The following is a 24,214-nucleotide window of genomic DNA, read 5'->3' as shown; positions in this document are numbered from 1 at the left end:
CCAAACCTGGAGGAACCTCTGTTGGCTCAAAGAATATGCTTGGAGTAAAGCACAACAGTCCTGGATTCGAACATCAGGAGAACAGTTGTGAGAAGCTAGATGAGATGTCAGCCATCAGACTCAGGTATCAAGGTCAGGTGTGTATTTAAAGGCTGAGAAATTAAGAATAAGATGGGACCTGGCACACAGAAGTCACTCATTATGACTAAAGCAGTATACTGGTGGTTGGCTGGGCCCAAGTGTACCTGCAGTGATGTCGGCCATCTCCACACCATCACCTGGCTGCAGCGCATCCATCTCGGCTGCTGCTAAGTGTTTGCAGTATGTGCAGATATACTCTTCTCTGAACTGAGAGTCCAGTTCCTGATCCGTTGGTTTGTCACATTCTAAGTGAATCCACCTGCAGTGATAAATATTTTTAAATAAAATGTTCTAGTTTAAAGTCAAGTTCATAACGTAGGGCAAAGAGAAGCAATTGCTGAAAAACTGGGCAAAGGAGAGGTTGAGGATGAGAGAGAGAGAGGTTATAGGGTTTGGCAACTGGGGAAGGACCTATTTAAGGAATGGGCGTTTCTGCATGTCATGAGAGGTGCTGACATACTTTTACTTCCATATTGTCAAACTATTTCCTCTTCAGTTCCCCCTCGTAATGCTCATTTCTGGTCTTATCTTTTGCCCATTCAGTTCCTTACGCCTTTCAGATTCATGAAAATGTGACTTAACTTCACCTACAGCAGCACTCAGTACTAAAAGGAACATTAGAGTGATAAAGCTCAGAGCACAGATACATGGCAGAGAACAATCACACAGAGGAACTAACACAACACTTCAATGGTAAATGTCTTCTTACCTTTTGCACATATTACAGTGAAGCATGTCTTTCTGCAATTCTGGGTTGTAGCACTTCCCGCAGAAAGGACACAAGTTGTCCTGCTGCTGGTAACAACTGTCACACACCAGGCAATTGTGGTGCCACTGAGAGCTAGACCGTGTGCCACACTCTACACATATTCTGCAATTCTAAACGGCAGGAGAAATGAAAACAAAACCAGGGTGTTAAGCATATGTATTACAGTCCTTGTACAAACCATTTGGAACTCAATGAAACATTCATAGATTATAAATTAAGCTTTCATTTTCATGATGCTAATTTAGGGTATATATTTTTGAAAAAGCAATTTGTTTTGAGCCTCTGATAAGACATCACTCAATTTGAGCTAAAACCTCTAAGAAAATATAAATAGGGGATGGAGACATCCAAGTAAACATAAATAAGAAGGGGGGGAAAGCCCAAGAGCTACTCCAACTTAAAAAAAAAAAAGGAGCATATTCCAGAATCAGGAAATAGCTTATGTGGAATACGTCTGCTAAACCCCCATTGCAGAATGCAAATTGGTGCTGCTAGGGTGCTCCATTTGCTATGGGTAGCTTAGACACCAAAAACAAGGATTCACACTAAAGAAGTATCACCACCCATTCCAAATGACCTGGTGTCTAAAATTGTGAAAATAATCACTCTGCATCAAAATCCAACTATGGCTTCTCGTATTTTCTGAACAGAATGGCAATATTCTTTCCAAAATAGAGCTTTTTACAAAGTGCCAGGCCTGCGAAGGCCAGCCCAAACCCTCCTTTGTGCCTGTGAGTTAGTCTGCCTTAAAGCCCTGGGCGCAAGACTGTTGGGCTCTCAGTACCTACCGTGGCTTTCTGATCTAAAACACCAAAAAAAGGAGCTGTATCTTTTTGAGCTGCTGGTTTGACATGAAAAAACTTGCTCACCAAAAAAGAGAAACTAGCATGAGCCATAAATCTGCTGAAGTCTTACAGGTATCATAGGAATGCACTAATATTAATGCAAAAATCCTGAATAATATTACAAATAGACTCCAGTAGCAAACAGGAAAATAATAAGCCACATCCTAGTGGATTTTATGCAAGGATGGTGAAATACAAGGATGGTTAAATATTAGAAATCCGCCCGGCAGGTGTGGCTCAAGTTTGTTGAGCATCATCCCATGCACCAAGAGATCACCAGTTGATTCCAGTAAGGGCACATGCCCAGGTTGTGGACTCAAACCCTGGTAGGTGGCATGCAGGAGGCAGCCAATTGATGTTTCTCACATCAATGTTTCTGTCTTGTCTCTCTCCTTCTCCCTTCCTATCTCTCTCTCTTAAAAATCAAAATCAATAAGAGCATATTTTTTAAAAAGAAAATCTATTAATAAAATTTAACATATTCTTAGGTTTGAGAATAATTTCAATAGATTCTGAAAAGCCTTTGGAAAAAAATCAAAACCCATTCCTAATTAAAGAACTCTTAAGAAAATAAAAATGGGTGGGTATTTCCTTAATGTGATATACATACATACATCAACTCTAAAGCCAGCATTTTATTTAACTGGGGGAACCCTAGAGGTATTCCCACTGAAGCAAGGATGTGTACTCTATTCACTATTATTTAACATGATTCTGAACTCAATGTAAACATTGAAACAAAAACCAAGGTAGAGTAATAAGAAGAAATAAAACTGTATTGTAGATGTCAAGATAATATATTTGAAAATCCTAGAGAACTGATCACAAATTCAATATAAAAGAACTTAAGAAAGTAGCATGATATAAAACAAGCAATGATAAATCAAAAGAATATACACACAAATAATAACCAGTTAAAAGGTATAATAAATGAGAAAATCTCACTTATAACAGCAACAAAATGGATAAAATATTTAAGAATGAACTAAAGAAAGGCCTAAAACCTATACAAAGAGAATTACAAGCGCTATTAGAAGACGCCTAACTAGATCTGCACAAACGCAAAGACATACCTGTTCATGGTTAGGATGTCTTATCATCAAGATGTCATTTCTCCCCTAAATCAATTAAAAATTTTAAAGTGATCCCAATAAAAACTCCAAAGATTTTTTTATGTAGTTAGATAAGTTGACATAGAGTTCATAAGGAAAAATAAACAAAAGAACAGCCAGGAAATACATGAAATTAAACGGTTCTGAAGGGGGACCATACTTCCACACACTGCAGAGCCTCTAGACTTGAAACAGGATGGTAACAGAAAGATCCATGGAACAGACTAGCAATTCCAAAAATAAAACCCAACTCAATCTAGAACTCTAATCTGGAATCTCAAAGTGGATGGGGCAAAGAGAGTCTTTTAATGTCTGGTTTGTGGGCAACTGGATAGCCAACTGGAAAATGATACTTCAAATCATACACAAGCAGCAACTCCAAACGGACTAGAGCTAAAAGTAAAAAATAAAGTGATGCGAAAACTGGAAGAAAATATGAACTCTTCACCCTAGCTGGTTGTTCAGTGGTTAGAGCGTTGGCCCACAAACTAAAGGGTCTCGGCTTCAATTCTGGTCAAGGGAACGTACCCTGGTTGTAGGCTCAATCCCTGGCTCCAGTCACAGCATGTGTGGGAGGCAACCAATCAATGTGTCTCTCTCACATTGATGTCTCTCTCTCTCTCTCTCTCTCTCTCTCTCTCTCTCTCTCCCTCTCCCTCTCTCCCTCCCTTCTACTCTCTCTAAAAATCAATAGGAAAAATATCCTCAGTGAGGATTCCTCGGTGAGAATGAACAAAAAAAGAACTCTTCTATAACCTCAGTGTAAGGAAGGATGATTCTAACTCAAAAAATCCAGAAGTAATAGAAAATTGATAAATCTGGCTATATTGTGTGGCAAAAAAATAACATTAGCAAAGTGAAAAGGGAAATTAACTAACTGGAAGGAAATATTTGCATCATATAACACAGATAAAGGCCTTATATCCCCAATATATAAAGAACACTTAAATTGGGGGGGGTAAAAAAAAATCAAAATCTTCAAGAATAGGCAACACTCATATAGAAGAAGGTAAAAATTACCCTTACGCACATAAAAAAGTTATCAACTTCACTCAAAAGAGAAATGAAAATTAAACTACATTGAGATACCATTTTTCACCATAAAATGGGCAAAAATTCAAAAGCTGAACATGATACTCTGTTGGCCAGGCTATAGAAAAAGTTGTTCTTTCACACATTACTTTCCTGGTGGTAATGTGAACTGCCATTAGCCCCTGGGGAAGAAATTTGACACTATCTCTGTCAATTCCTTGAGCATACACCCCTGAGTCAGTAATTCCACTTCTAGGAATTTGTCTAGAAATCTTCTCTCAAAAATTCAAAAAACCTTAAACATAAAGTTACTGCCTTCAAAACCATTTGTTATGTAAATATGGAAAACTACCTAATATCCAAGCATAGGCTATTGGTTGAATAAACTGTGGTGCAGATAAGAAAGTGGGGGAGGGGAAGGGAGAGGAAAAGGAAGAGGGAAATCTATCAACTGATATGATTTGCAGACTTTTTTTAAGTGAAAAAAGCAACGTGCAAAAGAGCACATATAATATGCTACCTTCGGTATAAAGGGAAAATAATACAGGAAGGACAAATCAGGGAGCAAGCTAGTAAATGTGGTGGAAGTGGTTCAGGAGGAAATAACAATTCTGAGTAGAACTTCTGCAGGCATGCTAGTATTCTATATACTTTTAAAAATGGAAATCATAAGAAAAGGGGAATAAAATCTATCACTGAAAGCAACTGAAGTTTCTTTGTTGCAGTGAGCAACTGAGTAAATGTGTGGGTGTTGATGGGACCCAGATTCTTACTACAGAAGAACAGACATGCAAGAATGGGAGAAGGCAAAAACCTCAGTAGGAAGGATTGGCGTTGGAGTTATTGGAGTACATCCATTATTTATAAATTATGTGAGTATAAAATTATGTTTATGTATGTACATGTATTTCTACATATGTATGTGAAGTGCCCACATGCATTAATTCCTGACCCATCTGCTGAAAGGGCAAACCTAGTGCCCCTTCTCCACTACAGGCTCCTGAGCTAGAGGAGATGGCCGATTCCAGGGCTGGGGCACGAGAAGTGTAAGATGAACTTGAACATCTTGTTAGCCAAAATGTTAAGGAGCTGCTAACAAGGACATGGGACCCAGCTTTAAGAGGCTGCCAAAGGGAAATATGGGACAATCTGAGCACAAAACAAATTAGCTACAGTAATTAATTAAAGCATTATTTTACAAACAAAGGGTAAAAACTGCATCAGGCAATGGGTCCTAAAATCTTGGTGGAAATTTTGATGAGGAGCAGGGTATTCACATGATCTTAAGAGTGTCTCCTCACAAGGCTTTACTCGATACACGGAGAAAAGAAAACGGGAGAAATCTGCTGGCAGCCTGACCGGATTATCAGATTGACATCCCCTATGAGGAGACATGAGCGTGAGATGCTCAGGCTGTGACACCGAGAAGGGCACTCATCACCTTTGCAGTATTTGGGCCAAGAATGCCTAACTCTGCATAATCATGAGGAAATACAAAGACAAAATGAAGAAAGTTCTATTTGGGAAAAACAAACAGGTATGTGGGAGAAAACTATTCTTCAAAAATGTCAATCTAAAAAACTCAAAGAAGAGCTTGGGAAATTTTCCAGATTAAAGGAATCAAAAGAGACACAACTAAATGGGATACCTAACCCAGACTAGATCTTGGACCCTGCTTGGGAAGGGAGAAAATATTATGTGGGACCTTAGATTAAGTGACAAATTGAAACATGGATGGTAGATTGGATGAAAATACTACACTGATGTGAACGTATGAAGTAGGGAACAGTGTTGATTATGTAAGAATATCCCTATTATTAGGAAATACACACTTAAGTATTTAGGGGTAAAGGAAACACAGTGTATGTAACTTACCCTCAAATGGCTCAGGCAAAAAAAAAATATTGGGGGGAGGAGTGTTGGTAAGGAGGGAGAAGAGAGCAGAGAGAAAGGGCAAAGGTGATGACACTGAAACCCCAACCACAGGTGAATCTAGATAAATGGCACTGGGTATTTTTATTTTTCAAACTTTTAAAGTTTGAAATTATTTTCAAATAAAAAATTCTTTAAATGTATAATATACCAACACGCAAGCATTCTTGAAAGAGAAACAGGGAAAAGAAACCTACCTGACAAATGACTGGTCTACAGCAAAGTTCCTGACAAGATCACCCTCACTCCAGCAAGCAGCCTCCCTGCCCTGAAGGCCTGTGAAGGCCCCAGTGTCTCCATCTCTGACGCACAGTGTGGGCAGGTACCAGGCCTCCAAATGTTAAATTCTGACTAAAGATCATGGAGGTGCATGGAAGAATTTAACAGGAGAGGATCATTCTTCAGACTGATCAGAGGATAAGCCTTCCTACTACAAAAAGCTCCATGCAGATTCCATGGGTACCTGGATACTCGTTTTAGGCATTACGCTGGCCACTTTATAGGCACATCTCCCTAAATCCAACACCCCTGTGAGCTAAGTCCTATTAACATTCTCTACATGAGGAAAACTGGCTCAGGAAAGTTGAATAATTGCCCAAAATCTTGCATTTAGTAACCAGAAAAGCTGATATTTGACACCACAACCTAACCTTTTATCCACATTATAATAACTTCATAGAACAGATTTTTTTTTTTTCAAACACAACTATCCAATCCGATTCCCAGCATGGTTCTATTCTGTCACTGAGAAAAAGACCAGCAGAATATGATAGAGAGCAAATTAGTAAGAGACCAGGACAAAGGGAATTCTGAGAATAACCTTGGGAAATGAACCTGAAATTCTGAAGACATTTTCCAAGATAATGAAAACCATGACAAAGAAGATAATGAAGTAAGAGCAGGAAACAAAATTATCTAGATGTTACTAAATAGTATTAGAGAGAATATTAAAAAGGTAGTTTGTTTTAAAGGCAAAGTTAGCCAACACTTCTCTAGACCTGGAGACTGAAAGCTACACTAACTACTGTAGAACCACAGATGCATCCTGGAAGCAAATACAAAGAAATGAGAACAACAAAAAGATCCTAACTCTTTTAAGCACACACACACAAAAAAGGATTATAGCTAGGTAACTTAAAAAAAGAGATAAAGAAAAAATTAAAATTTTTCTTCTGTGATAAGCTGAAAAAACTCTTGGGGGGGGGGGGGGGGTAGTTTCCAAAGTATAAAAAAGAAAAAGATTTAACACAAAATTATACCAAACCAAATTCAAGTGGTAGTCTGAAGACAACAGTATTCTTTCAGATATAGTATTTCAAAAAATTTACAATTCTCTTTTAGAGAACAACAAGGATGACAAAAGATTAAAGGTGAAATGAGACTGGAATTTATAGAGGATACACACACACACACACACACACACACACACACACACATATTTATTTCATTTATTTTTTTGCAAAGAAAAGGTGACAAAGTTTATATTAGTCTGAGTTAACTTAACCAAGATAAAAAGAGAGAAAAAGAAAGAATTCTCATTCAATGGGATGTGAGAGAAGAAAAAAAATACTTTCAACATAATTTAACATTCATAAAATAAGATTCTGAATTGCAAATCATTGCAGGAAATAGAACTAGTTTGTCTTAAAATAGTCAAGCATCTCAATCACAACCATCAATCTCAAATAGTTAGCTCTATTAAACCTTTCAGAAGAAACATTTAAAATTACAACAAAGGGTCCAAAATAGAAAAGATGTGAAAAGATCATTCAATTGGTAAACTAAAACCCCCTGTGGCCATATTGTCAAGCAAAGTATCTGGTGAAAAATACAAGTGTTACACAGGCAGTTTTACACTGATAAAAGGCATAATATATGTATCAACAATGAATGGCCTGACCTACTTGCCCAATAACAGCCACAAAATAAGTTTTTTTAAAAAAGTAAAATACAAGGAGAAATTGATATGAAAAAGTATAAAAGTCAATTTTATATACATCCTTATATGCTGTTGAATCAGCTAACCAAAAAATAAGGACTGAAGTGAAATTAAAAACAAATATTACACCTTAAAAAGTCACTATTTCAAGTATCAAAATATTTGCCCAAAAAAAGCACACTGGTTAAACTATCTGATTAAATACAATTAGGGCAGAAATGAACATGCTTAAAGCACACCCTAAAAATAAATTAGGTCAAATGTATATAAATACAGATAAGCTTAAAATTATAACGACTTTGGGGACAGCTAAAACTATAACTCAAGGTAAATTTATAGTTACATATCCTTTTCCTTTGAAAAAGCGAAGAAAACAAATTACGATTCAGCTTCCTAGTTCGGAGAAAGGAGGCGGCAAGCAGAGGCGCGGCGGCGAGGACCAAGTGCGAACGTACCCGTCTGTCCGACAGCAGGTTCCCCATGGACAGCAATCCAGCCGAGAACCAACCGCACCACCGCGTTCAGCAGACGCCGGGCCCGGAATCGCCGACGGGCGGCCACAGCCCCTCCCTCCCAGGCGGGTGCACCGGAGGGCAGTTAAATGGAGACGACCCCTCCCTCCCCTCCAGTACCCACCCACGGAACGCCCCCCCGCCGCCCACGGCCAGAGAACAGGGGAGTTGCGGCCAGGTCCAGGCGCCGATCCTCACCTGGCCCGGGGGTGCGGCGCAGGTGCTTGGCTCGCTCTGCGCCTCCTCCCTCTCCCTCTCCCGCACTCCATCCCGGGATTCTCCCGGCGGGCTCGTCCCCCTAGACAGGACCCCGCCCCCGGAGGACAAAATACCCCTACCCCCGGGGCCAGCGCCTCGATCCCTCCCTCAGGCCTCCACACCTCTCCATCTCCGGAAGGAGCCTCCGCCTGGAAGCCTCCCCCGGGCCTGGGATCCAGGGCCCACCTCGGCCACCCAGCCACCCCACTGACGGAAGGGAAACCTACACACACCGACTGGGAGGGCAAATATAAGGGCCAGGACAGGGGTCCAGAAACGCATTTCTCAGTCAATGGGATAAGAATGGGAGGCTGCAGAGGGATCACAAATTCTTGGAGGGCTATGTGTTTTCTGAGAACTTCAAGTTTTTCAGGGAAATGCTACCCTAAAATAATTAATAAAATGTTAACTGGCCTGCAAGGTGCTGCAATGCAGGTCTTCATACCTTCATTTAGCACCTGTGTTTATCACTGTTAGTCCCAAGTGCTGTCAGATAGAAAGAGGCAAGATTTGACCTAGTAAAATCGCGGTACAAAGGAGATGCTTGACGGACACAGGTACCTGCACCGCAGCCCTCAGCTGAAGATCCACAGAGTAGCAGAGGGTTCTATCTCCATTCACAGCACGTGGCAATAGTTGCACCCGCAAACAGCACGCCAGTAACTCACAATGAGGAACTGCTGTTCCATATTTTAGCGACCATTGGATCGGTACCCACCATGGTGCACCTGTGAACAAAGCTGCTCAGAGGTACCCAGTGACATTGATTACATCTAAAGCTCAAGGGCTGCCTGCTGGCCTCCTGAGGTCTCATTTCTCTGAACCAGGAAACACGGTCATCACATATCAATACTGTTTTTATAGAAATACCTATACAAAAGCATTCTCAGTACCAACATTACTAAAGCCAAAGAAACCTAATGTGCTGAACTGGACCTGAGATAGTATCTGTCTACTAAACTGAGACTTGGCTGTTTTGTTTCAATGCAAAACTATTTGTTAGATTAAATGAATATTTACTCTATAAATTCTATTTAGTTTTATTTTTAAAGTCATTGTAATTACTGTAGATAAAAGAAGTTGATTCCTAGCTTCGTGTCTGTTCTATAAAATTAAGATTATAATTTTTAAAACCCTCAGCATGAGGGGAGTGCAGACACTCGAGTCTCCAGGTTTTTACCATCTACATCCAAATACAACATGAAAATGAGACTCAGCAATATTTCTTAATAATTCTACAGAGCAAAGCCCTGTAATATGACAGCCCAGGGAGATGGATAATGTACAGGATGAAACAGTACACTGACATTAAGGAGACCTGAGTTCTAGCTCCTATTCTGCTTTACAAAACAGTAAACTTGAACAAGTGAGGCTCTCACCAGCTCATAATAGAATTTGTGAAACTATACAGATTTCAAAAGAAGCATGTGAACTACTTTTATGATTGATTCAGCCTAGAGAACATTCAAAGAAAGGTCACAGTAAATGTCTTTGTAAATATCTCCTAAACAGGAAAAAAAAAGCAGTCAGTTGAGAATTAAAGGTGGGCACACAGTGCAATATACAGGCCTTATATCATAGAAAAATGTACACTTGAAACGTATATGATCCTATTAAGCAATGTCACCCCAATAAATTTAAAAAATTAATAAAAATAAAGGAGTTGTTCTTACCTTCTACTTTAAATATTTAAATATTTTGTGCTTCCATGGACAAATAATTTGTTTACCTGATACTATACTAACTCCCCCCATAAGTAGAGTTGTCAGCCAACCTATAGGTTTATGGAGACAGAACCTCAGGAAGCTTAAAGAGATCAGCATGGAACACTCAGTGTCATAAAGAAGCAAATACCAAAACAGATGGAAGAACAGAGAATCACTGACTCAAAGAATATGCAGAAAGAATTAAAAATAACTGCAGAAAGACAGATTGTATTAACTGGAAATGATTTAGTAATGTGATATGTACGATCAATAATGATATGTGCTATGTAATATCAAGCATAATATCTTACGTGATGGAAAAAATGTCTATAGATCTTGTCTCTTAAAATCCAAGAGAAACTTTAAACAACACCTAAAAAAATTAATATCTAAGTCAATCATCACTTACTAAAACCACCACGGGGGAGGCACAATATGCATATACTTATGCATATATAATGATTCCAAATATTCAATGCAAGTGTTACAAACATACATACATAAAATCACTGTAAAACCACTAGAAACTTCCCTATAGAAATTCAATGTATTTTATCTCTGGATTTTAAATTTTAAAAATATATCTCCATTTCAGTATCCTCATATGGTGACACTATCTATTTCAGACTTTCTGGGAGGATTAAAGATAAATCATTTACAAAAAAATTTTAAGCCATAAATACCTATGCGTATTAATAGATTCAGCAGCATTTTATAACAGCCTGAAATTGTAAACAACCCCAATGTTCACCAAGAAGCAATTCAATAAACAAATCATGGTATCTCCACTACTTGGCAACTATATGGGTGAATCTCAAAATAATTATACTGAGTTTAAAAGCCAGAACAAAAAAGAGATTATATACCATATAATGTTCTTTATATAAAACTCTGGAAAATGCAAACTAATGTACGGTGAAAAGAAAGAAGATTGCCTGGAAGATAAGGGTGGTGATTGGTGAATAGCTGGAGGGACTCACAGGGGCACCAGGAAACTTTTAAGGGAGATGAATATGTTTATTATCTTGAAGGTGATAATGGTTTCATAAGGGTATATATGTGTCAAATTATAGACTTTAAATATGTACAGTTTATTGTATATCAATTATGCATCAATAGAGCTGTTTATTTTAAAGTTGATGGCAGTGTATATAAATTTGCGTAAGTATCCGGTTTGTCTGCTCTATATATTTAAAAAACATACAGATGCTGATATTTTTCTTAAAAAAATAAACAACTTACTTTGCATTTCCAGCCATTGGTTGGTACTGATTTCATAACTGGTTGAAGACAAAAAGTATGATACCCTTTGTCACACGTATCACACACTAGCATCTTGCTATCTTCTCCCGATTGTCTAAAAAATAAGATAGCATTAATGATGCCTGACCTTTAAACTTATGTTTGTAACATAAGTAATCATCTAAAGAATCAACTCTGGGATTGCCCAGTTCATAAACACCTCAGTGTCTGTTTTGTCCATGTGCAGATAATGACAAAGGCAACCCCTAGATGTGACAGCATTCGTCCCAAGCTCCCTACAGGCTTTTCCTACTGAAAGCTCACCTAGGGTGAACCTGCTTTAGTCATTTGGGGATTCCGCGGAGAAGGAGGGGTTAAGGCAGGATGACTGACTCTGATCTTTAAGTATCACCTACTATCCTCTCTTGGGAAGGAACTATAACTGATAGTTGATGCTGAAGGAACACCCTTCAGAACAGTGAACACAGTCATAATAAAAGGAGGATCAAATTTGGCATCAGACCTATCTTTATATACAAATGCTGTTTTTCTAGCTATGCGACTCCTGAATAACTTAGACTTGAGTTCTCTTGGTTTCAGGTATAAAATATGAATAATTACCAAAGGTTACTCTGAGAATTAAATATAATTCTGGTTGAAGAGCTTAGAATACTCATTAAGCAGTATGTACTAAATAAATAGGTATAAGAATTACAATCTTATAATTATTAAAAACTGTACTAAAAATAAATATCTGCCTTGATTCTTGGCTATTAATCACTCTCAGATACTAAGAATTTAACTCAAGAGGAGGGGAAAGAAAACCTGGGGAATGCAAGAAGAGCGGAGAGAGGAAATGCTGAATTAAACCTGGGGATAAATAGAAGTAAAACGGAAGATGGGTTAGTTGGTCTCCAGTTATTTCTTATTTAGCTTAACAAATTCTACATATAAAATTGCATATTTTATCTCTTCAGCTACATGGAAAGATCCCATAGGAAAAGCACTCTTTCTTCAAGTTCTCATATTCCCTCCCAAGAAACCAGGCACAGATACAAGGTACCAAATAAATGTTTATTGATATTTTCTTTAATTTTTACCAAAATATAACAGCATTTGGTCCTACTTATTCCACATAATTCTGAGATACTGATGCTTTGTTAAGAAATTAAATTATGAATAAAACAGACTGGTGGGCATAATTTCTCCTAGTTAAAAAAGTCCTCAGCTTGTAAATAATTTAAAGACTGCTGTAGATGCAGGTAACATCCCCAATCTATCATGCTAATTAGTAGCATGAGGAAAATCAGTCACAGAAAAGACTGGAGAAATGACCGAAGGATGGAATAGAACAAATAGGAAAAGATCACCCCATTGCAAATGTTTAAATGCCATACGATACTCTGTTTCAGTATTATGGTGACTAGGACCTACTGACCATAACTGTCTTTCAGAGAGATACAGATTTTTTTAAAAAACAATGATCTTAGTTTAATTGTTCTTCCTGGAAAGGAAGATGACTCACTTTGAGTAGTTATGTTTATTTTCCTATTAAATCCCCTCCCCGGTCTCCCTCTAAAGAAGTTGCTTTAGTTTTCTAATATTTATTTTAAATTGTTAATATTACTCATTTAAAAAATTGTTGGCAAATTTAAAATAGCTTTTTAGGCAACCAGAGGAATTTAAATTATTAAAATTACTTTTGTGTAGCCTTTGTTTCAAAGTAACATAAATGTTAATACACACCTAGCATTTATTTCTTAAATTAAGACATGATGAAGGCGATGTGAATGAATATAGCTGCAGTCTGAACAACCTTTAGCACATCACACAAACCTCTTGGACCTACAAATAGGGTCTCTCACAAACTCAATACACACCTGTGAGTTGAAATTAAAACTTACTTGCAGTTCTGGCACACTTTGCACTCAGGACATTGCCAACCTGCACGTTTTAATGGAGTAACCGCTATATCCAGGCACATTCCATGATAGTGCTGACCACAAGTAGTACAAAAGAACTGATCTAACAGGTCTCCCGGGCTGTCGCACACTGCACAGTTTGCATCTTCCTTTGCTATAATTAACAGTAAAACAATGAAATTGTTGTATAAGAATTTGATAATTTTCTGACTTTACAGTTTAAAAATCACTTTAAGGGAATTTGCATGGTAAATCTTTCAGACACTTTAAGTTATCCACATTGAAGTGATATCCAATCAGAATATGGTCTCCATAGAAACAATGCAATATATTTAATCTAAATGTAATCACATTCAGTTTAATCATCTGGTTTTACAATTTGTGCCTATATGTACTTGAGACCAAGCAGTTCTGATGTAGTCTTATATCCCTAGTACCAGTGACAATGCTGGGTGCCTACTTAATGCTTCATATATGCTGCTGGAAGAACCAAACCAGGAAAGTATCAACTGAGACATTGGTAGTGTAAAAAAACAACAACAAAAAAACAAAAAACATTTTATTTGGATATTAAATGTTCTGAAATTAACAAAATAAGAGACAAAAAAATAAGAAATGTTAATATCCATTAGATTAAGATGCATCTTAAGCATAAACAGACTAATTTTTATTTAAATCAAATAAGTTTTTTTAATACTGAAAAATATTGTATGAGGGAGAACATTATAGATGGAAGCTACACATTCATACCCAAATACAATACTTCATTCACTATTTCGATATTCATCTATATTAATGGCAAGCTGTTTTAAAAAGCATTAAATTCTATATAATTATGGACATCATCTATCTCTTAAATGTGGATCAAAAGAAATGTTGCTTTTTAACAGTTCTTTTACCACTAAAACAAAAAAATAACTGTAAGAATAAACTGCCTTGCCAAGTACATAAACTCATTCACATTACAAAATAAGGAATGTTTTCTAAAATCATACCAATTTGATATATAGATATAGATATATCCTACATAATAAAAGCCTAATATGCTGTGTCCGACAGTTCATTCAATCAGTTGCTATGACATACACTGACCACCAGGGGGGCAGGTGCTCCAATTGGTAGGTTAGCTTGCTGCTGGGGTCCAGCCTATCAGAACTGGGCTAGAACGGCTGGACACACCCTGGAGCCCTCCCATGGTTTAATGAGGTCTCTCCCCAGCCCGACCGTGCACTGGTGAGGTTCCTCGGCCTGGCCTGTGTCCTCTTGCAATCCGGGACCCCTCAGGGGATATCGGAGAGCCAGTTTCAGCCCAATCCCTGCAGGCCAGTCTGAGAAACCCCACCGGTGCACGAATCTGTGCACCCCCCCCCCCTCTCTCTCTCTCTCTCTCTCTCACACACACACACACACACACACACACACACACAATTATGCCTATATCGGACACTTAGGGCCTCAACTAAATGGTCTGATTAGCTGATTACCTAGGATTGTTTTAAATCGTATATATAATTTTTTTTCTTTTTTGTATTTTGAAGGTTTCATCAGTCCTCTCTGACTATAAGCGCTTTCTACCTTCTTTCTTTCCCAGTCAGCATCTTGAAAGAGTAATAATCTATTCCATTTCCTTATACCAGTCAGCAAACTGGTTTTGTAGGCCATAGAAGTCTCTGGTGTAGAAACTTTTTGTTTTTATTTTAGAGTCCTTTTAAAATGGTAAAAAGCCATTTGTAGCCTGAGGGCAGCACACAAATGGGCCCTGGGACTGAGATGTACCTGGCCCCCAAGCTGGACCCCCTGGTGGCTCCACACCCACCATTCATCTGAAGCTACTTTAATGAGGCTACCAATGACCTGGGAGCTCCCAGGGTCACTTTTTGGACCTTACCTTATTTGCACTTTGCAGCATTTATATTACTAACTAAGTCCCACCCTGAAGTAAGATTTCTCTTCCCTTGGCTTCTAGGATGGCCTCCTTCTCCTGTTTCTCCGTAAGGTCCCCATGCCTCCATCTCTTCCTCCTGGGTTGGTTTTTGTGCCTCTCTCCCTCTAAATGGTAGGATTGCATCCAGTTCTTTCTTTTCTAATTCCCCATGCCTTCTCTTTGTGATCACATCAACTCCCACAATTCCAGTTCCCAAATGGACATCGCCAGCAGGAAACTTCTTTCTGAACCCCAACACACTCTTTGCAAGTCTTCCTGAACCTCAATAGCCAGATGTTCTAAAAAGATGCACTCAATGCCTCTAAAATAAAACATTTTTAAAATCTAACCCCCCCTCCCTCTTCTCTCAACCAGCATTAGTATCACTGTTGACCCTTTAACTCTTTCCTGACCCAACACAGCCACTGCACACCAACTCTTGTTGAGCCAACTTTCCCTGTCCCTGTCCTTCTATTTGTACAGCTGGGTCCTTGCACTCCCTGCTGTGGTCAATGCAATGCGTTCTGAATGGAATCCCTGCGTATGGTTCTGATCTGCTCCCTAAATAATCCAACTATGCATCTAACTGGTTATGCCCTGCTGAAACTAAAACTGCACCAGTACTTCCTTTTTCACCTAAAAGTGAAAAAATAAAAACTTTCTAGTATGAGGCAAAAAAGAAAAACACAAAACAAAAAACCATTTCCTCCCTTTCCAACTGACTCTCAGGACCACTCACCAATTCCTGATCACGTCAAGCAGTTTGCTGTGCACGTGACATATGCTGTTGCTCAGTGCCGTGTACTTGGACACCTTCTATTCCCTCTGCATGAAATGTGGTTCCCTTGTTGTGCCCCGAGCCCATCCCAAAGAGACCTTCCAAACTCTGCTCACTGTCCCCAAATATGAAATATTACCACTCCAAGCAACCATGTGCATAGTTGTTGAATATTCTTTTCTCCATATGCTTAGAAGAAACTGCTCTATAAGTAATTATAACACGATACTGTGCTCCCTTGAAGGGCAGGGACCTTGTCTTTAAGACTCTGCATCCTCAACTGCCTAGCACAAACAAAGTCTTATTAAATATATAGTTTAAGTAACTATCTTGCTTCTAAAGTCACTTTTAAAAGAATCTTTGATTGATAGGCATTAATTTAAAAATGGAAATGTTATAAATTAGTTCATTTTTTGTAAGGGTGAATTGTTTTTTCTTTTTTAAATATATTTTATTGATTTTTTACAGAGAGGAAGGGAGAGGGACAGAGAGCCAGAAACATCGATGGGACAGAAACAGCGATCAGCTGCTTCCTGAACACCCCCTACTGGGGATGCACCCGCAACCAAGGTACATGCCCTTGACCAGAATCGAACCTGGGACCCTTCAGTCTGCAGGCCGACGCTCTATCCACTGAGCCAAACTGGTTAGGGCTGAATTGTTTTTCTTAATACTGAAATGGAATGCCAATATTTACTCATTCAAGCTATGGACATTTAAAAACTAGTCTTAGATCTATTTGCTGCCCTCAGAACATACAGAAATTGGGGCAAGTACTGGACTCTGATGATCAGATACTCAATTCATCTTTCTATTGTAATTTGCCAGGAATACTGTCCAAAGTGCTTCCGTGGAACTTCCTAGAGTTTGACTCTGACACTTCCACTTACCATGGCAGCCACCAGCCAATGTGGCTACAAAGCAAATGAAATTCAACCAGTCCAAATTGAGATGAGCTGCACATATAAAACACACCCTGGATTCCAAAAATATATTAGGGGGAAATGTGTAATATCTCAAATATTTTTTATTGATTACATGTTGAAATATTACTATTTTGTATATACTGGTTAACATGACCACTAGAAAAATGACAATTACTTCTGTTGCTCACATGATATTTCTGTTACACAGTGAGCGCTATTTTATATAGCAAAGCCCACTTGGCACCTAGATACATGTGTGTCACAATGGCAGAGATAACTTCTTCATTCTATTATAGATTCCAGCAGTTTCTTAATGACAATGCTGTCATATTATTTGATTAGTGTGGGTCATTAGTAGTAAATTAAACTAAGAAAACATCCACAGGATACACTGGGTCCAGAAACATTTACTTTATGACATAAAAAAATAATAACAGCAAAAAAGTGCTACATAAAGAAATAGAGTTCATTCCAACCACTGCCCAATCCGGGAGAAGATACATGCAGAAACCCTAGCACTGCCTATTACAGATCATGCATAAGAAGATGATATTACTGGGCAGCTTAAGCGTCTTGTCTCATGTAAGTATATGTACACAGACATACATATGTGTCTGCACACCCCAGAGACATTAAGTTTGAAGCAATAATCCAATAACTATGTGAGATTTTCTTTAAGCAGCTAGAAAGCAGAAGAAACTGGGTGTAAGACTGAAGTTAATCTGAGAGGACAAGAGTGAAGGCCAGGTCAGTGTGACTCCAACGGCCACGCTCTTCACTCCTCAACACAGACTCCCAGTGGGAGGGCAAAGAAGGTGGAGAACATCTGAGCATGTACAAACGCAGAAAGTGCCAGCACAGGCATGGAATGAGGAAGGTAAATGACTGGGGGGAGGAGGAAGAGCAGGAGAAGCAGAAAGATAAACTTCGGACAAGGTCACTTCCTAAGTGACAGCTGTGACAAGAAAAGAGATGGAGGAAAAGGCAAAAACAATGAGCTCGAAGTAGAAGGGAGCTTATCATGGATCCTTCACCTTGGTCAAGTTGGGAGGTGAGACTATACTGCTTACCAGTGTCTAGAAGCACGTAAGAATAAATGCGCTGGTATAAATAAAGAGTGAGAAATGTCAAAGTGATGTCAGATAGCATCAGTTTAAGAAGGACTACATCAGCATGGCTTCTGCTGGCACGACGGCACCGACCATCGACGCCGTCACTGCTGGCAGAACACTGTGCCAGGTGGCTGGCCTACCATGGGGCGTCTCTAGAAAGAAAACGTAAATCATGGATGCTGCCCAGAGAGGCTGGCCCTTATGGTAGGTAGGCAAGTAGGTAAGAAAGAAAGGTCAGGGGACTGACAGAATGTAGGATAACAGCAAAGCAGTAGGACTTGGTGTCCAGAAATACACCACTACCAAGAAATGACGTCTGGAGTTAAAAGCTTAACGGAAGTAAAGGAGTGAAAAGCTGAGTGGTGGCAATAAATACACTGGAGAGGGGAGACGACATAGAGAGAGGGAAAGAGAGAGAGCGAGAGAAAGAGAGAGAGAGAGAGAGAGGGCATTCCCACACTTAAACCCTGCAAAGGGTCACACTGCAGACAGAATCACACCAAACCCTGCCCTGTGTGACCCAGCCTGTGTTCATCAGGGTGTTGCCTTTACTATCCACCTAGAAGACACTATGGTACAGGCACAATGACCAGCGACCGTCCACAGCTATGCCAAGCTCTTTCCTCAGGCCTGTGCAGTGTTGCTCCATCTGCCTGAATGCTCTCCCCACTGCTCCTGCATGGCTGGCTCCCTGCGTTCAGCTTTCCCTAGGAGGCAGCACACTCCTCAGGAAGCAAGCTGGCCGTGTCTCCACGACAAGCATTCAGTGGGAAATTTCCAGACAAGGTTCATGTACATCATCATCAGGACAATAATGCTGGAGGTATGGCCAGCATCTATCCATGACACAGAGCACCCTGCAACTGCTTTCTACTCAAAGTCCTGGCCTTGCTCGCTGACCCTGTCTTTGTTGGGATTTCTTTCTAATGGTGTCCGTGTCTTTGTTAGATTTGTCAACTTCCATAAAAAATGTCAATCTTTCTCCTAACTCAGCTAACTATCACTCTAACATATTGCTCTACACTTAGCCATCAGTATTCAATGTACACATATAACTTGAGCCTTAGATAAGAACTAAAATCACTACCTTTCTGTAAAGCAATTAATATAGACAAGGTCCGATGCCACATGATATTCACTGACTAGTATCTTTTCACTTATCCCCCATTTTTGAGACATAAAAGTTACGTACTTTGTGCTATGACACACAATTATAACAACTAGAAAGATTTTATGAAGACTAATGCATAGTCTTGTATATTATAGAAATACATTATATCTCCAATATTCTCTATATTCTTGGATTAAGACGGATGGTCAGGAAGTTATGTGTTTAGACTGAATTTTGCAAAATCCCCAAGAAATTGCATATCCTCGGTTGGGCTTTGATTTTATACCACTAGCTTATTTTGAGGTCTGTTATAAAAAATTGCCCTGTGGGATTTGTTTCTTACACTACAAGGCAGCTACTTGGAGACAATGTTAACACTGTAGTATGTAGTGTACATATAGTCTCAGAACCAAGTGAATTCTTGCAATATTGCTATGAACCAGGTAACTCTTCATGTTGATTGCTGGAAAGCTCTGGAGCCACATTTGTAGTTTAGGTTGAGGAAGTGTGCGTTTAACTTGGGTACTGGCCTCACCATTACCGTCGTGTTTATCCTACCTGTATTTTACAATGGCCAAATTCCCTTGCTTATCTTTAGTTTTATTTTATCCTACCGTTCATGTATTTTTATGAGTCTCCATAAGTCTATTTGGGAACAAGAAACAGTACCAATAATCTCAGAATATCTTTTGGTTTTATGTTACCAGCATGAACCTTTCACTCTAGGGATGAAAAATGATGGCAAATCATCTCACCTCAGTTCTGACACGTCATTACTTTACAAAACAATTTATGATCTCTCACACATAAATGAGGTCTACGCTGTTAGAACACAGTCTGCAGCACAGAGCAGTACAGCCATTAGGCAACAAAACACCTAACATTGGAAACACAGTCACAGAAAAGTTTACACACTGTTTACTGAGCTCTAAAGCATGACAAAGTACAAAAGGCTGAGTAAAATTCAGATTCTTAAATACATACACATTGTTTTGTTCCACTGGCAAAGTGTAACGAACCACCCAGAATGCAATCGACTCTAATTTAAACTAGCATCGTAGCTTGTGCACCTGGTGAGGTGATTCACTGCATGAGGTCTTAAAATAGTAACACCCGGGAGAGTGGCTATGCATGAAGGTTCTTTTTCTCCCAGATTTTAGTGTATAATCCAAAACATTCTTAAAACTTTAAATCCCTCCCCAGCCTAAATACAATTTGACATTTCGGTTTGCCTTACCTATAATTTACACCTGTATGGTGATTATACATGTAGACACAAAATAATTTTAACTGAATATAAAATTATGGTACTAAATAAAGATAAAAAATAATGATTATGAAATCTAACTGTACTTGAGAATACTTCAGTTTATGCCTCATAAATATAGGTAGCTATATTTATGTTTCACGGAGATGAAAAAGATAGGGAAAAGCTTTTATTGACATTGCTAAGAAATAGGTAAAGCTAACAATTAGGTTAAAAAGACTGAATAAAGCATTTCACAATGAGATTGGAAATACAATTTAAGAGGGAAAAAGATCCCGAAGCATACATGCTCTTTGGAAATTCACAGAAATAAAAAGGTAAGATCTCTGTTTCATGACAAAGACAGTAAAGAGTCCTAACTTTCGGTACAACATGAAATGCAAACGTTTAAACATTTTTCACTTAATTAAAAAATACTGTCTGGAAGAGAAAGGAAAAACCTTAAGTGTGGTTGCAGTGAACAGAGAAGACTCAGAAGCTGCAGGGACAGGTTCCACAAGGACCAGGCCGGTCTCCAGAGCGCAGAGGTCTGCGGTGACCTATCGATAGTGTACCTCCTGCAAGAACGCCTGAGTTGGAGATTTTCAACCTTTTTCATCTCATGGCACATAAACTAATTACTAAAATTCTGCGGCACAACAAAAAGTGTATTTTTGCCTGACCAAAAAAAGGTTATGGTTTTGATTCATTCACACTGGAGGGCCAGTGTTGTGTTGGCTGTTACCATTTTTTATCTGACAATCTAAGGGAAAAGAGGTCAGTGCCCCTGACTCAGTAGTCAGATGTGGCATGTTTTACAAGTCCTTGTGCTCGCGGCTGAAAAATCGGAGTCAATCTGCTTCCAATTTTCCAGCTGGGTGCTGGGTGGTTTTTAGTGTAAAAGACACTGAATACTGTTTAACTTTTTAAAGGACTTACTTTATAGTGCATATTAAAATACTATATACTCAGTATTTCTATTTTTTGACAGTTTTAAAAAAATTTTTAAGTAAGAAAAACCATGTACATTTGAATTGCTGAGGAAGTAACTTTTTGCCTTTAACTTCAATGACACTGTTGATAACAGATTTCCCCCAAGGACCTCTGGCAAGAATCCCTCAGATTATCAAGATGATATAATGTTATCTTCTAATACAAGCAGAGTAACACTCAGGGAAGTGATGACATGCATTACTGTAAGTGAGTACACTGGCTCATATCTAAGAATGTGTCTAAGTGAGTGCGCTACTTACATCTTTCAGGAGCTTGGTCGATGTGCTCTGGACAAAGAAGGAAGAAGTGGCTGACATCCTGGAAGGTGCCGGCCCCCACAGCACAAGGGTAATGGTATGTCTGTGTACATTTCTCTTCACAGCATTTGATAGTGGCTCCAAGGTGCTTACAAAATGCACATCGCTGAAGGGGGGAAAAGGGAAAAGAATTTCTTCATAAAACCTGGTAGAGGAACATTCAAATGCGGGACTAGGAAAGTATTAAAAACCTTTGTACATCACTTGTAAAACAAGTTGAATCTGCAGAATAGCAAATAAAGGATCTGTTAGAAATAATAAGATCTAAGGTACTCAATTCGATGCCTGGTATAATAGTCTCATCCTTCCATTCAAGTTTACAAAGTTAGCATTTCGCTTTTTCACTGACTTTGTACAACTAAATTTTTTTAAAAATCAGTAGTATGGTTAAAAAGGCACGTTTCTAGTTGAGCATTATTTTCTTAAGTGTTTAAATCCCATCAATAAACAAGTAAAACGAATATAGAGTCTAAAACATCTATCATCCTGCCTAAAAATCAATAGGTAGTAAACTAGTCGATCAGAGTAGGTTAATGAGGGACAACTATATTGTTCAAGGCAACAGACTGACACATTTCACTGTGGTAATTCATTTTAAGTTTCTTAATAAATGCTAAGAGTGTAAAGAAAAATTAGGTCATGACTATCTCCTCTCCCCTCATTCCCACCAATTTCAATCTGCTGCTACTCTTACAAGCAGTAAGAGCAAAGAAATAAGGCCCCCATGATCAACAAAGTCTAGAGCAGTGGTTCTCAACCACGACCTTTAATACAGTTCCTCATGCTGTGGTGACCCCCAACCATAAAATTATTTTCGTTGCTACTTCATAACTGTAATTTTGTTACTGTTATGAATCGTAATGTAAATATCTGATATACAGGATGTATTTTCATTGTTACAAATTGAACATAATTAAAGCATAGTGATGAATCACAAAAACAATATGTAATTATATATGTGTTTTCCGATGGTCTTAGGCGACCCCTGTGAAAGGGTCGTTCGACTCCCAAAAGGGTCGCGACCCACAGGTTGAGAACCGCTTGTCTAGAGCAACTGAGTGTGTAAGAAGTCAGTCTGGATGATCTACGAAGCTTTACTTCCTTAACTCACCTTTCCCTAAGAATGACTGGCTATCCGCCCAAGCCCATTTTGGACATCATTTCTTTTGTGGAGCTTTTGCTGTGAGGCCTACACTGTATAGTGTAAAACCTCCCTCTGTGTAGAAGAGGCTAGGCTGTCCTTGTTACATTAACCTCTGCGTTAGCATTTATGCCTCTGGCATGGTGATTTGTCTTTTCCTCCTGTTCCAACATCCCTTGGTAGAAACTGGTAGTCCTAGTTTGTTCACGTAGCACCATGGATGCTGCTGACAAAGAAAGACCAGACATACATATCCTAAGAGGATCTCACTCTCAGGACTCTCATTCGTGCGTGCGGCTCACCAGCAGCACAGCTGGAATACCTAAAGCCAAACAGGATGGTCTGCGGGAAACCGAGCCTCAAGGAACCACAGACATCTTCACATGCCAGTGTTGACTCTACGTGTCAACGTTTACGTGTAAACCTACATAAGATAGCACATGCCATCAAAACCTCATAACCTCAGGTCCTCCGCTTCGAAACAGTATGAGAAAGCTTAGCACCTTCTGGTGTGTCTGCTACACATTGAGTGCAGCCAACAGACCACAGCAGTTTTTAAGTCCCTCATAAATTCTAGCTGTATCTGTGACATTTTAATTTTATATAAAATCCAGACTAATGCACATTTTAGTTCTTTTTTGTACTCAAGGGCGTTACAGCATTAAAAACACAGAAAAGTTCAGCCGGTGTGGCTTAGTGATTGAGCATCGTTCCATGAACCAAGATGTCACCAATGTTTCTCTCTAAAAATCAATGGAAAAATATCCTCGGGTGAGGATTAACAATAACAACAAAAATGAATATAATAAAAAAAACCTCAAAGTATCTCTATATCACTGTGGTAAAAAGATGATGGCAAAAAGCAATAATAATATTAAATCTCACTTTTTACCTACTAGCTTTGAATGTTTTATACTGGTATAGTTATTTTGGATTCTTTTAAATTGGTGCACAAAATAAACAATATTCTCTCTTTTTCTTTTAACTTCTTCAGTTAGAGGAAAAATTCATCAAAATTAAAAGAAAAGATACTATGGATTAGGGAATAAACAAAAATTTTATACAGATATATTATAAAATGCTACTGAAAACAAAGAACATTGAATCTTATCTCATATTCTCAGATCATACATATAACTTAACTATAAAATGGATAAATAATCTAAAGGTAACTTGGGAATATGCAAAGTTTTTTTTTTTTTTAAATATAAAGCATAATGAGCATAACCCATAAAAGAAAAAACTTAGCCCTAGCC

General features: G+C 38.6%; 1 protein-coding gene across 3 annotated transcripts in view; it reads right to left on the bottom strand.

The window, feature by feature from the left end:
• KMT2C (lysine methyltransferase 2C) overlaps nucleotides 1-24,214 on the bottom strand; it is a 248,324-nt gene that overhangs the window by 109,403 nt on the left and 114,707 nt on the right. For all 3 annotated transcript variants that reach the window (XM_023743909.1, XM_023743910.1, XM_023743911.1), the window contains exons 8-12: nucleotides 21,761-21,923; nucleotides 13,393-13,564; nucleotides 11,489-11,603; nucleotides 851-1,020; nucleotides 246-400 (exon numbers count right to left, since the gene is read on the bottom strand). In XM_023743909.1, the coding sequence (XP_023599677.1) occupies nucleotides 246-400; nucleotides 851-1,020; nucleotides 11,489-11,603; nucleotides 13,393-13,564; nucleotides 21,761-21,923 (775 nt within the window). The remainder of the gene's footprint in view (nucleotides 1-245; nucleotides 401-850; nucleotides 1,021-11,488; nucleotides 11,604-13,392; nucleotides 13,565-21,760; nucleotides 21,924-24,214) is intronic.

Source organism: Myotis lucifugus, unplaced genomic scaffold (assembly GCF_000147115.1).
Source record: "Myotis lucifugus unplaced genomic scaffold, Myoluc2.0 scaffold_418, whole genome shotgun sequence".
In the NCBI taxonomy this organism is placed as follows: domain Eukaryota; kingdom Metazoa; phylum Chordata; class Mammalia; order Chiroptera; family Vespertilionidae; genus Myotis; species Myotis lucifugus.
This window is presented reverse-complemented; position numbering and strand designations above follow the sequence as displayed.